Raw genomic sequence first — 16,609 nt, 5'->3', positions numbered from 1 at the left:
CCGCATTCGCTCAGTACAACACTCATTGGCAAATGGAGAAAACGGAAAAACCCAATTCCAATATAAATTTTATAAATAAAACAATAGCAATCGTTATCAAAATTCTCTTGAAGTCAAAAAAAAAAAAAAAAAGAAAGAAAAGAAAAAAAGAGAAAAAAAGAAAGGAAAAAAAAAGCAGAACAGCAGTCAATCAATATCCATGACCGACTTTATTTCAGACAGCTCTTTTCTGCGCAGGAAGTTTCTTGGTTTTCCACGCCCGTATTTCCTCCAGAGTGTCTGGCAACTTCCTGTGACGTGTTTCCGGCAGAAGCCAGATGGAGGCGCTGGCAAGGCAGCACAGACATCCCACCATCACTCCTGGGGCCCAGGGGGTCTCTTCAGCCTGATCACACACACACACACACACACACACACACACACACACACATGCAAGCACAGACACACACACACACACACAGACAAATTCACTTCTGTGTGGAACAAGAATGGGAATAAGACCTACTTCACAGGACGCAAGGAAAACGTTCTAATTTCCGACAATGACTGATCTGTAAATCATCATTTTATTAAAACCCAGTACTCTTTGGGATGTGCAAATATAATGGTATTTATATTTGTATTGTTGTTGTATGTATATATGTTTGTATGTATGTAAGTTCGTAAGTTAGTAAGTTCGTGAGTTAGTATGTATGCATGTATGTAATTAGTCAGAAATAAAATCAATATGCGTATTTCAATTAATTTTCTCTTGATATGCATGCATCTCATTCTTCATACTGCAATAATATTTCGATACAAATTATAACCAGTTGAATGGCATGACATAGTATAGCAAAACGCACATGAAAAAATATTTTTCATCTTCGAAAAAAAACAACCCCACACCCAAAACCAACAAAACATCGAAAAAAAACAACAACAAAAAATAACAAAACAAAACAAACAACAACAACCCAACTTACCCAGACGAGAAGAAACGGTACTCCTGTATCAGTCACTTTGATGACGGACGCTGTTGTTCCTGCTCCGACAGCCCTGAAACAATGAGTAACAAGTCTTTTGTGGTCTGTATGGAGTGTGGAGAGAGATTTCCGATTATAGGCGATGCATTAACAGACCTTTGCTGACGTTCCTGTACGGAGCTCGGAATAACTTGAGTACGCAGTGCGTTGGACTCACGATCTTGGCGATCATAGGGTCGAGGGTTCGAATTTCTTGCGAGCCATTTCTCTTCTCTCGGAGTTAATCTTGGTTCCGTTCTATCGGAGTTAATCTTCATTCCCTGCAAGTCTTTCGAATGAGATTATATATAAACCGAAGAACTGTGTGTGAAGGCACACACATAACATCTTGAGCACACGTTCAATCCATCGTCATCATTCGGAAGAGATTACCAGTTTGCCTCGACGTAGGCCGATGGTATTGTATTTGTATTTGCATTTCTTTTTATCACAACAGATCTCTCTGTGTGAAAATCGGGCTGCTCTCCCCAGGGAGAGCGCGTCGCTACACTACATTACATAGCACACGCCACCCCCAGGGTGTAGCAGAGTCTTCAGCCACGGAGTTGGCTGCTTGACGAAAATACGATGTGTGATAATGAAGTCAAACTGTGATGAATAGATGAAATGATACATTTATGAATTAAAAAGCAAAATGAACAAATCCAAAATATTTAATACTCGTAGTGAAAGTCTGCATTCTCTACTACGGATTACACACAGGGTTAAACATCTTGTTTCAGTACACTGTTCAAGTGAATGCCAAGTTAGAAAAGTCAATTGTAAAGCTATTTATTGCGGATGTTTCAGTACGAAATAAAATTCGACTCTGTTGGTGATCATGGCAAAATCTGTGGAGTTAATCCTTGTCGAAGTAGGCTTATGCTCCTCCCTAGTTCAGCTTGTAATCTATGAATTTCAATCTGAGACTAAGCATATAGATTCTTTTTTTATGAAACCTGCACGAATGCGATATGTTCCTATATATATATATATATATATATATATATAAAAGTATTTTGAGACTCCCAGAAACGTTTATTCATTGGTAATGTTCACTTAAGGATTAAAAGTCACACATTGATTCATAATGTTGATCAGTATTTCTCAAACGAAATTAGCCACGGAAAACAGAGAGCGGACATATAAGGTGTAAGAAAAAATATCTGGGGACTCGTGAATGTGCACGTGAGAATGTGTATGTGTGTTTTGCATGCGTGGGTGGTAAGGATAAACACGATTGTGACAGCGGCTTTGTATGTGTGGTTGTATTGTATTGTATTGTTTTACTCTTTTTTGTTTCAACAGATTTCTCTGTTTGAAATTCGGGCTGCTCTCCCCAGGCAGAGCGCGTCGCAACACTGAGAGCGCCACCCTTGTTTTTTTCTGTTGTTGTTTTTTTTCGCCTGCCTGCAGATTTTTTTTAAATTTGTTTTCCTATCGCAGGGGATTTTTCTACAGAATTTTTGTTCCCGCGGGTTCTTTTACGTGCGCTAAGTACATGCTGTACACAGGACCTCGGTTTATCGTCTCATCCAAATGACTAGCGTCCAGACCTCCACTCAAGGTCTAGAGGAGGGGAGGAAAATACTGGCGACTGTACCAGTGCGCTCAGATTCTCTCGCTTTCCAATGCGGACGCGTTATCTTTAGGCCGTCACTCCACAAGGCTGGCACTGATAGCACAGTGACAGCAGTACATCGGACAACTCACGGAAAACGGAACAGTAAAACAAACGAATCGTGTCACATAATTTTACTCACCTCAAAGTAGTGGGGAAGACCTCCATGTAATAGACGAAGAGCAGAGTGTAGGAGCCAGTCACAGCGAACATGCCCACGTACTGTGCTGCCGTGGCCAGGGTCAGGGTCACTCCCTGTCCTCCGCCTGGTGGTAAAAAAAAAAAAAAAAAAAAAAAAAAAAAATCTGCCACGAACAAACCAAAACAAAGCCGCAGCAGCAGCAGCAGCAACAACGATCTAACATGAGAGGCAGCGCCTTCAGACTTACTTGTGATACACACTTTATCCAACAAATAAACGAGAGACGAAAATAAAAGAGGAAAAAAATCGTGAAAAATGTTTGCTGTAGTAAATATCATTAAGATTTGGGGGGAAAAAAGATACAGGAGCAGGATTAAACCCCGCATGTTAAGCTCGGAAGCAAAAAGACTTTCCACAGGGCCAAAATGACATCCTTTTACTTTCATCCACAATTAATAATGAAACTTCTGTTACTTCATGCATAAACAGACTATTGACCGTCAACGATTTTTTTTTTCTTTTTGAAATTTGTCAGGCAGTAATACCCAAAATCCTTTCGTAGATGCAGTTAGCATATGTTGTTTAGATCTGGGAACAAAACATGTCGTTTTGATCAAATCTAGACCGGAAGTACCTTATAATGATCCGCATAACACAAATGATCATGCTTTGGTAAAAGGCGCGTCCAACCTCTTTATCCCATTTGGATGTCTGTACATTTTGCAGTAACGATTTTTTTTAGTCTCTTAAAGAGTCCATCTGGATATCATTGTACCTCTGTCTGTGAGCCTGTCTGTGTGTCTGTCTGTCTGGCTGGCTGTCTGGCTGGCTGTCTGTCTGTCTGTCTCATTCTTCTCACTCACCCAAGGCTACCAATGCAACAGATGTTAGTAAAAAGGATCCTTCAATCATGCCATAAACGAAAGCCAGTGGTCTGCGATTGAATCTGAAAGGCCACAAAGTAATGTCATTCACGGTTACAATAATGATAAAAAAAATAATAATAATAAAAATTAAAAAAAAACACACCCAAATTATTCAACATATTTTCAACCGTATTCTTCTCTTAACTATCCAGATATTACTACTATCCTAACTGGGTGAGTAAACCAGCCCATTAACTAGTTAAATGACTAAACAAACAACCACTCGACATTATAAGGTGTGCATTTTTCGCAAACAACTGGAAATAGGCTACTGGGTCATCTTTTGGTAAAACTCTAAAATCTATTGAAAGGTAGAGCTGTTCAGATAGATAGATAGGAGAGGGTGGAGGGGTAGAGAAGTGGGGGGGTGGGGGTGCAGACAAGAAAAATAAGACTGGACCAACTACTTGCGTCTCCGGTGAGTCTTCTGTAAGTTGATACAATCTGTCACACAGGGCGAGCACGGGATATAATTATCAATTAACAACAAAGACATAACTCAATTGACTTCTTGCATTCATTATCAGTTGTTTCGCTTGTCAGTTTAACGACTGCTCTTTTTCGAAGTCCTTTAAGTAATTTCCTGTAACTGTATTTAGAGGGGTTTTTTTTTCTTCAAAATTTCACCAACATTTTTACTCTCATTTGCCCATTTTCCCCCAACCCTCCATTCATCCACATCTCCCACCCCTTCTAACCGATAATACTCAGATGTATTCATAAATACTTTAACAAAATGTCTTCAATCACCGATATGTGTGACGGGACATTAAACAAAATTCCTTCCTTCCATAACTCTTTTGACTTAGCATTCCATCTTATGCATAAAATTATTTTGTCATAAAGTTTTGTATGTTCAAATGCAATTAACTATAAAGAAGTTTTGCCTGTAACATTTTTTTTTCTTTATAAAACTAATACAAGGCAACTGGTCAGTCCTGATATGGATTCTCCGCGTGGAGCAGACTTTGAAATAAATCATAAATACTTTCGTTTGCCTGGTTCTCTCTACTACTTTGTCTTCATTTTTGCATTCGTTAAGTCTTGAGAAAAAACAACAACAACAACATAATTTGTAGTGACGTCCATGAGTATTACTTCTGTAGATAACAGGTAACCTGTTCAGGTAGTTTACTGTCATTAGTGACAACAAATATCGACAAGAAACTGCGACCTATAAGATAACATACAACCCCTACACTTCAACAGACAGTTGACTGCTATCAACAGCGACAACGTAATGCCAACAGATGGTGACCCACCTTGGCATCAAGAAGAGTGCCAACAGAGTGGAGGGGATCTGTAGAAGAGACAGGAGACCAAAGTTGAGGAACCTGTTCCCAGACAGCTTGGCAGACCCCAGCATCACCCCGTAGTAGAACAGATTGTTGGTCATCCTATATCATAGGCATAATTCAGAGTTGTATTATGGTATTTTGTATTTTGTTGTTTTGTCTTTCTCTTATTAAACTGCGTAACTGAATGGAGTCGAGGAATGATGTACATAACACAGACACACAGACACACACACACACACACACACACACACACACACACACACACACACACACACACACACACACACACACACACACATTCACTCACACTCATATTTGTACACTAATACCGCAAACCTGCATTCTGATATGATTCTTTTATTCTGATGCAGATCATATAATTATGGTTGAAGAATTGATATTAGCGTTTCACAAACAATTCGCATGTATGTTCATATAATATGTGAAGCAGGAACACAAGTGGACTTGTTATCAACTGTTGAAAATCCTTGCACATTAATGTCAATCAAAAATCTTTTGAATGTCAACAACGTACATAGAAATTTCGACAACTGTATAAAATTTGGCTGCGTTGTGTACAAGGAGCTCAAGATAGGGGTGGTATGTTTGTTGGGTGGTATCAGCACTGCACCGAACAAAGATTACAAACACCAGTCTCCTAAATCTCTCGTGAGTTATTCCACACGACGTACGTTGGTAGACGTTTCACCTGGCGGGGGAAAAAAACACCACGTGTAGAGTGACAGCCATAGCACCAGTAGGTATGTGATTATTATTATTATTATTATTTTTTTTTTTTGCTGCCCCATCATCTGCACCGTTTCAGTGGCATTACTCCCACGCCGCTCATTTAGATTCCCCCACACACGGCCACACCTGGGTTCGTCCGTCACAGTTCCAGCGTCGGCAGTCCGCAGGGAACCATCGATGTTAGGTCGCCAGGAAGCCACACACCAGAGGAAACCCTGTACTGCTGCTGAGTCACTTCGGTGGTGTTCAGTGGTGCCTGTTTTGATTCAACGTACTTAGGACACCACCTACTAAGCCCCCTACTAACGACAATAATGGCTTAGTCGCGGAGCCAGACTGAGTGAGCGTCCCTCCCAGAGTGGAGACCGCCACCACGCCCCTCAAACAACAGCCCCCCATGAATCTGCCGAGATTGAAGACATTGACAGGACTCACCCCAAGCACGGAAGTGGAGGGGTATCGAAACTGAGGTCACCATGACAACAGGGCATGAAAGGCCACAGATTTTGGGACTGTTTTGTTTTTTATATTGATGATGATGGAGGAGGAGGAGGATGACGATGACGATGACGATGTTGCTTTGGAGGTCCATTTTGGTTTGGGACTGCGTGACAAGGCTGTCATAATGATATCCCGGCGTTAACCAGGCCCGAGAGATACTGACACTTGCAGTGCTGGTCCGGTAATTAGAGCAACACACCCAAAGACGCATCCTTGAAGTGGATGACACTCGACTGTGTGGTCCCAGATCCCCATTTAAGCCCACAGCACACTCAGCTCTGGGTAGGAGCCGGCCACGGGCCGAAAAACTCACCTCCGCTGGGATTCGAACCCGCGTCCTTCCAGCCACGGCGGCTGGTGCATGTGAACTTTTCTGTTGAAGACACACCAGGTGGGACCCAACAGCCTGTTTATTAGAATTGATCAGAGGCACACAATTCATTTCAGTGACTGTGGATAACTAAATCTCCTCCCTAGAGATGGTTATTTTCTTTCTCCGGACTCTTCAAAAGTTTGCATGGTTTCACTACAGGCAAGAACACAGTTCCTCTAAAAGCACACACGCAACGACAAAAACAGATTCTCGGCAGCCACAAACAAGAACAGTTGTCTCCTCCACCTGTTGACAACAACCAAAAGCGTTCAAGAGGAAAATGCCATTACTATAAATGGAATTGTGGCTACGAAAAGGTTGACCAAAATTGGACGCTGGGGTGTGAGGTCAGTGTATGAACCTTCAACGTTAGTTTCAAGTATGAAGAGAGTGGATCGTCTTCGGATCGGCATCTTAAACCTGGACCAGGCTAGCTGGACTAGTTTAGGGAAGTCATCAGAGAACAGGACCATCCTGTTTTCTGGAAGACAGGACGAGATATTGCCCTCCACGTTATCAGAGCAGCCAGGAACACACTACTGGGACATATGCAAAGAAAGCTGCTTTGTGACCTACGAAAAGTCTATATCATCCTTGCGCTTTCTATCGACAACACAGACAAAGATGAAAACATGTTCAAGCAAATTCAATATAAACACACGTACAATTACAGGAGTTGTAAATGGTTCAAAACACTAACAGACAAAACATGGGAAGATAGGTAGAAAGACATTGATAGACAGACAAATAGAAAGATAGATAGAGACAGAGAGAGAAAGGGGGGGGGAGAGAGAGAGAGAGAGAGAGAGAGAGAGAGAGAGAGAGAGAGAGAGAGAGAGAGGATATACTTTACCAGACAAACATGCAGACGAGAAGGGGCACCAAAACAACCCTGTGCCGAAACAAGTCCAACACGGTGTATTTGGCGGAGGGTGGTTCGTCCTCTGACGTCACCCGTCCGTTGCTGCTGGCTTTGTTTCCATCTTTAGCGTCCACGTCTCTCTTGAACACGTCACTCTGGTCAGTTCTGACAGTTCTGTCTTCATTGCTGCCACCGCCATCAATGTTTCCTGTGTCGGTGACCCCTTCTTTGATGAACCCTTCATTCCCCTCTCTCTCGGTACTTGGTTCACAGGTGTCTGTCATGTCGTTGTCATTGCAGAGGACAGGTGCACTGGCAGCAGAAAAACTGCCGTTGGCTGACACTTGTTTCTGAAGTAGTTCCTTGATGTCTTCAATTTCAATGTCGTGTCCATTCTTCCTCCGACACGCTTTCTTCAGGATTCTTTCCGCTTCTTCAATTCTCCCAGCAGCCAACAGCCAGCGAGCTGATTCGTCCAAAATGCTGGTGTAAACAGAATGAAAAGTTGAATGTGAAGGGTTTCAGGGATATCAATAAACACTCTGAATTTCATAAAAGTATTTACTTAAACATTTAAAGCATTTTTATTATGATTAACTCTCTCCATACGAACGGCGAAAGAGGCGACGTTAACAGCGTTTCACCCCAGTTACCATCATCAAAATATTGCAAGCAGAAGGCTCTTATACTGAACAGGTGAATGTTGACAAAGAATACCACAATTCTGACGACGGAAGCTAAAGGTTGGGTCATTCAGACACCCACTGGACATCCGAGGGGTCTGTGTAGAGGAGAAGAGAGGACTGGCCGTACTGAGTGAGTTAATTAATGAGAGTGTGAACACTTCTGATCCTTTCTAGTTTCTCGAAATCAACTCTCCGTCAGTTTTCATGTTCTAGTGTTTGGTTTGGCGTTTCAGTAACCTTTCGTTTGATCTTTATAGCTGTTCGATAAATAGATAAATAAACAAATAAATGAATAAATAAGAAATAAAAAGTGGGATGCGTGTGGGGTCTCTTCCCTCTTTCTCCCTTCTTCCTCTCTGCATTCCTCGGGATTTACGTTAACATTATTAAAAAAAAAAAAAAAAATTCTAGGAGACGGGATGGGTGTTCATCTTCCCACTCCCCACTACATCCCAATACCCCCCCCCCCCTCCCCCACCTCCCCCTTCCCCCCACATATGCAGACGGTTCTGTTTCTTTCCCTCGTTCTGTCAAGGCTGAAACGTAAGTTTGGAATCTTCCGCTTGACCCACAAATTAAGGATTATCGTCGGCCGCGAGGATAGAAGGGAGGCAATAGGAAGGTGGGAAGGGAGACAACCGGAAAGTACTTGTGTGTTTGGTGCGACAAGCTGAACGCGTCATCAGGACTCTGACTCTTTCCACAATTAACACGCTAACGATCGGTTGCACGAAGAGGGTTGGTTCCTAGTTACTGCTAACTGTCACAGGGTCTTAAAATGGCTGTGGGTGGCCCAGTTTCAGTTTCAGTAGCTCAAGGTGGCGTCTCTGCGTTCGGACAAATCCATATACGCTACACCACATCTGCCAAGCAGATGCCTGACCAGCAGCGTAACCCAACGCGCTTAGTCAGGCCTTGAAAAAAACAACAACAAACAAACAAAAAAACAACAACAAAAAACATTGTTCTTTTGTTCATAAAAATAATATCTTCGTAATATTACTAATTACTTTTGGGAATTTTGTGCTGCTTTCTCTTGAATAAAATCTGACTACGTAGCTTGAAAAATATTTATACAATATTAATGAGAAATTGAGATGGATGCCATCACCATTTATACAGAGAAGGCATTTCCACCAGATTCGAAAAATAAAACCACAAAGCAATATATTTCAATTGGTAACACTGCTAATATTTTCAAGATTAAATGATAATATGTGCTTGATTACGATCAATGAATCTAAACTAGAAGTTATGCTGGTTTACCTTTTGCTTCGTTCATCTTATTCTTATAATCTCTCAGTAGTGTTTCTGCTGTTTGGAAAGAACAGTCACATAGGGTGAAATATTCGTCTTTTTTCCGTTCTCGAAAAATCGCGTATGAACGTTTTTGTAAAGAAAAATGGGTGGCTTTTAACTCGTTTTGAAATTTGAAGATAATACACAAAAACAATCGGTTGAGAACCCTCAGACCCTTACCACAGTAAGAGGAGACTGTAGAGAAACACGGAGGAATAGGCCAGACAGAGGTATCTCCAGGACACTCCTTGCAGGAAGTAGGCCACTGTGGCCACGAAGACACAGCTTGAGGACCACATGATGGCGTCCAGAACACTGGATAGACATCGCCACTGATGGGGCAACAGCTCCATGAACATCGTGTAGGCTGAGTTGATCATGCCCTGTAGATAACACACAGACACACACACACACACACACACACACACACACACACACACACACACACACACACACACACCTTCATTTCTAAACCACTGCCCCTGTCGTCAGGAGAACCAGACAACCAAGACACGTTTTGAAAAAAAAAGTATCCTTCTTTAAACTGAGTGGAAGGAGAAGGAGAAGTGGTCATCTATCACTCCGCTCGCCACCAAATACTATGGCCTTCAGCAGTCATTGCAACATAAAGCTAGATATTGTAGCCAGTAAACGCAATAGATAGAGAAAAAAGCAAGCAAAAGGAGACATATCGTACAAAACACGTTTATACACTGGATAATGCTCTGGTTTGTATGACTTGAAGGTACTTCAGATTAGATTAGGCACTGTCTTAAGTATGCAGGACTACATATGTGTGTGATTTTGATAACATATTGATAACACCTTGTTAGCATCAGAAAGAGGGAATGAGAGAGAGAGAGAGAGAGAGAGAGAGAGAGAGAGAGAGAGAGAGAGAGAGCACAATACACTATTACAACGTAGCTCTCACAATGCCACTCAACACAAACCATGATGATGTAACGCACCTTGAACAATACCCACCCTTCCACTCACTGCCTAGACATCCCCACACACCCCTCCAGCCCAACCCCATACACTCAAAACACAGTTCCTTTTCGTTTGTTGCACCTAAACAATGGAATTCACTGCCCTCACACCTCCGTTACACCCCAACACCTGCAATCAGGAGAGCACTCAAAACATATCTTTTCAAACTGTACTTTTCTCACTGAATTTTTTCCATCTGTATATGCTTGCTGTGATTTTTGTTGCTGGATGTGCTTTTTGCGTTGGTGATACCTGGTTCCCTGGTGTTTATTTTTGACAGTAGTGAATGTGGCGTGCTTTGTTTTGCTGTGATTTGCACCTGTGGGATTTGAGACTGTGATGGCACCTGTATCTATATATATATATATATATATATATATATATATATGTGTGTGTGTGTGTGTGTGTGTGTGTGTATGTGTATGTATATATATATATATATATATATATACATATATATATATATACATTATATATGTGTATATGTGTGTGTGTATGTATGTGTATGTATATATATATATATATATATATGTGTGTGTGTGTGTGTGTGTGTGTGTGTGTGTGTGTGTATGTGTGTATATATATATATATATATATATCTTTTATCATGTCAGTCTTACATATGCATATTTTAGCCATTGTCATATTAAACTTTGTAGACTTTGTACATTTTTTACGACACTTAGTCTTAAATTTCATTATTTTTTGTTGTGAAGCGCGGTGAGCCCCATCTGAGATGGGGGTACTGCGCTATATAAGCCTACATTTTATTATCATTATTATTTATTGTTGCACCCACACCATGACACAAACCAGGCTGTGCAGCACTACAACCTCACCGCCATGAAAATCCCGGCAACGATCCTGCCACCCAGGAACAACTCATAGCTGTGGACGAAGCTCAGACTGACGAAGGACGCCATGGTGGCCACAGCACAGGCCACGTACACTTTCCGCCGGCCGAAGCGGTCAGCTAGACCAGAGAACAGCATAGCGCCCACAGCCTGACCGCCAAAGAACCCTGTCTGGGTGAGCTCCGTCAGCCCTGTCTTGTCACACACCAGCGACCACTGAAAACATCAGACAGTGAACTTTGGTTTGGTAGTACATTTTCCCCCCCATTTGTAGACAGTGAAGGGATTCAATGTTGCAGAAACCTTCGGACTACTGCATGGACTACTTCTCATGGTAAAACCATACTACACACACACACACACACACACACACACACACACACCACACACACACGCGCGCGCGCACACACAAACACACACACACCTCAGTCACAATAGAGGTGTGGGAAGGCATGGAGAAGTTGACACCAGCCACACAGCGAAGAGAGTGAGTGGAGGATGTACCGGAAGTGTTGACAGTGACGTCAATGCTACACTGCTTATACTGGATGTTGTCGAGGGTGAAGTTTGTGACGTCATCAGGGAGATAATCCTCCACTTGGGTGACGTTATCCACCCGACTACACTGGTGATCTGGCTGGTAGCCTGTGGGACAAACATCATCATCATCATCATCATCGAAGTTCATTGCTAACGATGAAGACGTCAGTGACACAGAAGATGAGAACGCATTTCAAAGGCAGATGCAGAAATGTTGCAACACTGTGGGCAGGCTTCTTTCTCCTTCTTCGTTCATGGGCTGCAACTCCCACGTTCACTCGTATGTACACGAGCGGACTTTTACGTGCATGGCCGTTTTTACCCCGCCACGTAGGCAGCCATACTCCGTTTTCGGGGATGTGCATGCTGGGTATGTTCTTTTTTTCCATAACCCATCAAACGCTGACATGGATTACAGGATCTTTAACGTGCGTATTTGGTATTATGCTTGCGTATACACACGAAAGGGGTTCAGGCACTAGCCGGTCTGCACATATGTTGACCTGGGAGATCTGAAAAATCTCCACCCTTCACCCACTAGGCTCCGTTACCGAGATTCGAACCCGGGACCCTCAGATTGAAAGTCCAACGCTTTAAATACTCGGCTATTGCGCCCGGCACTGTGGGCAGGCAATAACAGATGTTTGGTCTCCTCTCCTTGCTGTGTGGAATTGACTCTTCTGGTCGATGTCCGGAACATGCCTTTACCTCGAACGCTATAACTCCCTTGTAGACACAGCCAGTTGCCAGACACTTTGGTCAGTGGCAAGGGTTTCCCACCCGCGAATGGGACTGCTGCAGGCCCCGAAAGGAGGCTTTCAGGAGGTCCTTGAAGCGTTTCAATGGTCCCTGCGATGTTCCTTGCGAAAGCAGCCAGCTCGGATGCTATCTTTGGTAATCGCGTGTCGTCCATTTGGACTACATGTCCAACCTACAGAAGCTGGGATTTCACGATGAGTGCTTCAACCCCAGTCCTCTTCGCTTTGTGAAGCACTTCTGTGTTGGGAACTCTGTCCTCCAATGAGATGCCCATGATCTTATGCAGGCACCAGAGGTGGAATTGATCAAGTGATCTGATCTGTTTCCTGTGCAACGTCCCTATCTCACAGCTTTAGAAATACAATACAATACAATACAATGCATCTTTATTAATCTGACTGGAAATTACATGTGCATTGAAAGGTTCGTCACTCACACCACACAGTCTCTCAGCCCGAAGTACAGTCTAACATATATACGAACATGGAACAAATTTAACTTTAAAGTGAAAAGGTTGAATTAAAATATAAAAGTGATAAAAACTCAGCAGCTTGATTTATCACACAGTAAAATTGCAACATGTATTTAAAAACAACAACAACAACTGACAAGCGCTATTTCCGAATAAGAGACACTATGATAAATTATGATTTTGTTGTTATGAACTCTTCAATGGCAGTTTGTGTAATGAGAATATCACTTTCTTGGATGCCATAAAAGAGATAATTATGTTCTGATTTTATCACATACATTAAGAAACATTGATTTCAGAATTAAAAATAACCCATAATCCACGTTATTAGAAATTCTTTAAAAATTACAGGTACAGTAGCTATGCTTAAAACATAATATTTCAACAAATATGTAAACATACACTTTTATAAACTCGTAAGACAACCATCTGCAAATACGTTAAAAAGTGGCCACTGCTTTTAACATATAAACACATGTTTCCACTCATAAAAAAGACACTGGCAGATTCACATTCACACCTCCCTCCCCCCCCCGCCCCCCCTCATTCTCCCCAAAGAACTCCGACCCATTACCCCCTCCCCCCCCTCTCCCACACGCACGTGCCTTGCATTTCAACTTTTTTATAACGCGCCCACGCCCGCACGAGCACGCACGCGCGTACACACACACACACACACACACACACACTAAAGCTTCCGCTTCTGTCCACCCATTTGCTGTTAAAATCTGGGTAGAAAGGGTGAGCTAGCTTCGTCGTCTAAAAACTGTATAAAAAATCTGTCATCTTTTTTCGGTAATACGTCGTCAAAACGGTCTTGTTTTCTGCCCTCTACCCTGCCCGTATTTGGTGATGATAATTATCTGCCTTGCAGACTGTCAGCTTGGTTGTCAGTTTGATGCAGCATTCACCCCCACAACTCACAGGAGGTACCTGCCTTTGCTAGACTGTTTAGAGATTTCTTTGTCTGTGTGTACAATATGACGAAAGGCGGCTTCCTAGGCGCCTGAGATTCTCTACTTTGTTCGGAATTGTGCCCTCCATTTTGATTCAAGGCTCTGAAGGGTTATGGTCTGGTGCAGGCTGGAACAATACATTTCTGGTTTTCTGCAGGCTGATGGTCAGGTCAGAGGACTTTGCTGAGGCTGACTGGCACCTGGGAAATTCCTGCAGGTATGGTTCGTTCAGTGCTGTAAGAGCACAGTCATCTGTAAACAGGAGATCCCTCGCTAGGGCTTACGGGACTTTGTATTTTGCCTCTCACGTCGAAGAAACATGGTTGTATGTATGCATGTATGTATGTATGTATATGTACGTATGTACAGGATTGAGTTGTTCGTAAAGGTGTGTGTGTGTGTGTGTGTGTGTGTGTGTGTGTGTGTGTGTGTGTGTGTGTGTGTGTGTGTGCATATTCTTTAGTTATTTGCTTTAATTAGGTACTGGATCAACATTTTCAACAGCACTGGACGCGTTTGTTGAAAATACCAAAATGTTGAAATGTTGATGATAAATACAGAAACATAACAACGTGAACGTAAGTATTTTATATTTCTTTTCTTCTTCTTCCTTTTTTTTGTTTTTGTTTTTTTTGTTTGTTTTTTTTTGTTTGTTTCGTAATGGCACGAATTTACACGCACACAAAACCCACGCTCTCAAAAGGCAGAACATTCATCAGCATAAACTGACACTCAACCATCCTCAGCACAGAGAGAGAGAGAGAGAGAGAGAGAGGGAGAGGGAGAGAGAGAGAGAGAGAGAGAGAGAGAGAGAGAGAGAGAGAGAGAGACAGAGAGAGACAGAGAGATAGAGACAGAGAGAGACACAGAGAGAGACAGAGACAGAAGAAAGAGACAGAGACAGAAGAGAGAGACAGAGAGAGACAGAGAGACAGAGAAGAGAGAGAGAGAGAGAGAGAAGAGAGAGAGAGAGAGACAGACTGAGACTGAGACTGAGATATCTTATTCATTTAAGGCCATGGCCCCATATGAAGAGGGGCAACAACAGAGTTAATAATCAATGCACAGATGAGCACCACAGGTCCTCACAAAATTTTATATACAAGAGATACTCGCAGCTGAAATGCTTTGAACAGAAAAAGTGCCAAACTACGAACGATATTTTCATTACTAGAAGCTATCAGTAGACCTAATCGGAACAAACATGGATCTGTATAATACTTCTTAGGTAAGAATTTCACACGAAGCGCGGTAAAGGAGACGTGGCTATCGCCGCAATCACACTGCAACATTTAGCCGTTTTCTCTGGATCTAGATAGATGTACAAGTTTAGTTACACCTGGTTGACACGGTCGATTCAATTTTTCTTTTATGTTCATTCTAGTTTTATAGTTTTAAAGTTGATATGAAAATTGATTATTTTGTTAAACTAATAACATATAGAGCCAAGTACAAGTACTTCTAAACGTCGTATGAAGTGAAAAGGGCTTCATTTTGAGCAAAGTCGAGACTGGAAATTTTTACGTTTCATCAATTCAAGGGTATTAACGCCCATGGTTTATTATTTTTAACTGTGAATTCCGACTGATTCTGTGGATATTTTTATGGCAGTTTGGGGTATAATCCAGTAAGTGATGAGGCGTTCACAAATCTTTCTCAGAATAAATATTTAACGATCTCCTTCTCCAACTTTCCATCACATGTTATAGTGTATTGTCGGTTGAATATAGGATTGAACGGGCAGGTCAACAACTTGAAACAAAATGGCGTCGTTCGCGTTCGCGAAGAATATGAGCACGCGCTTTGAATATGTATAAATATGTGTACGCAATTGATTTTTGCCCATGACCTTATTAGGGCTCAGCCATTAGATCTATAAAGTACATTCGTCGTATTGATTTGAGTATTTTCAAAAAACCCCCACTATGGCGAATGAACATAGTGAAAGCCCTGTACACTGAGAGTAAAAACACACAAGCTTTTTACGTATTGAGTATAATTTCAAAATGTAATGTTTAAGATGAGAAAGATCAGTTTAAAGCAAATTAAGTCCCCTAGCATTAATTACAGATTAATTTCCCTTTTTTTTACTGTCTGCACCAAAGACATGCAAAATAACTATAACTTCCATGCTTAGCAAAAGAAGTTCCTGTTTGAACACACACACACACACAAAAAAAGAAAGAAAAAAGTCTGTTCTTGTTGTTCTGTCAGAATATCAGATCAAAGTGCCTAGTTTAGAGAATTAAAAAGATGTAAATATAACAGTAAATTCAGTTTGCATATAATTAGGCTTCTTTAAAAAAAAAAATTTGTGCCCATCCCAGAGGTGCAATATTGTTTTAAACAAAATGACTGGAAAGAACTGAATTTTTCTTATTTTTATGCCAAATGTGGTGTCAACTGACAAAGTATTTGCAGAGAAAATGGCAATGTTAAAGTTTACCACGGACACACAGACACACACAGATACACACACACACACACACACACACACACACACACACACACACACACACTTTGTTTACACAAGTGAGTCAACAAAATGAACTTCATCTTCAATAGAGACTTTGCAC

At 41.7% G+C, this 16,609-nt stretch overlaps 1 protein-coding gene across 1 annotated transcript; it reads right to left on the bottom strand.

Annotated features, from left to right (window-relative positions):
• Positions 1-214: 214 nt before the first annotated feature.
• On the bottom strand, positions 215-12,759 carry LOC143297052 (solute carrier family 22 member 7-like). Its single transcript, XM_076609224.1, has 11 exons — positions 12,555-12,759; positions 11,731-11,951; positions 11,292-11,522; positions 10,563-10,581; positions 9,643-9,829; positions 7,469-7,960; positions 4,956-5,090; positions 3,631-3,713; positions 2,768-2,891; positions 966-1,038; positions 215-385 (listed from the first exon to the last, which is right to left on the bottom strand). Exons 1-11 carry the CDS (start codon positions 12,757-12,759, stop codon positions 215-217), a joined length of 1,941 nt encoding a protein of 646 aa, XP_076465339.1.
• Between the last annotated feature and the right edge of the window lie 3,850 nt (positions 12,760-16,609).

This window comes from Babylonia areolata, chromosome 22 (assembly GCF_041734735.1).
Source record: "Babylonia areolata isolate BAREFJ2019XMU chromosome 22, ASM4173473v1, whole genome shotgun sequence".
NCBI classification, from domain to species: Eukaryota; Metazoa; Mollusca; class Gastropoda; order Neogastropoda; family Buccinidae; genus Babylonia; species Babylonia areolata.
Note: the sequence above shows the minus strand (reverse complement) of the source record. Positions and strands in the feature narration are given on the sequence as shown.

Excerpts from the sequence above, each read along its gene's own strand:
- LOC143297052 (XM_076609224.1), bottom strand. The coding sequence starts at position 12,759 with ATGGACGACACGCGATTACCAAAGATAGCATCCGAGCTGGCTGCTTTC. Across the intron at positions 11,523-11,730 it reads ACACCTCTATTGTGACTGAG|TGGTCGCTGGTGTGTGACAA; the intron begins GTGTGTGTGTGT and ends TGATGTTTTCAG. Across the intron at positions 5,091-7,468 it reads CTCGTCTGCATGTTTGTCTG|GATGACCAACAATCTGTTCT; the intron begins GTAAAGTATATC and ends CCTATGATATAG.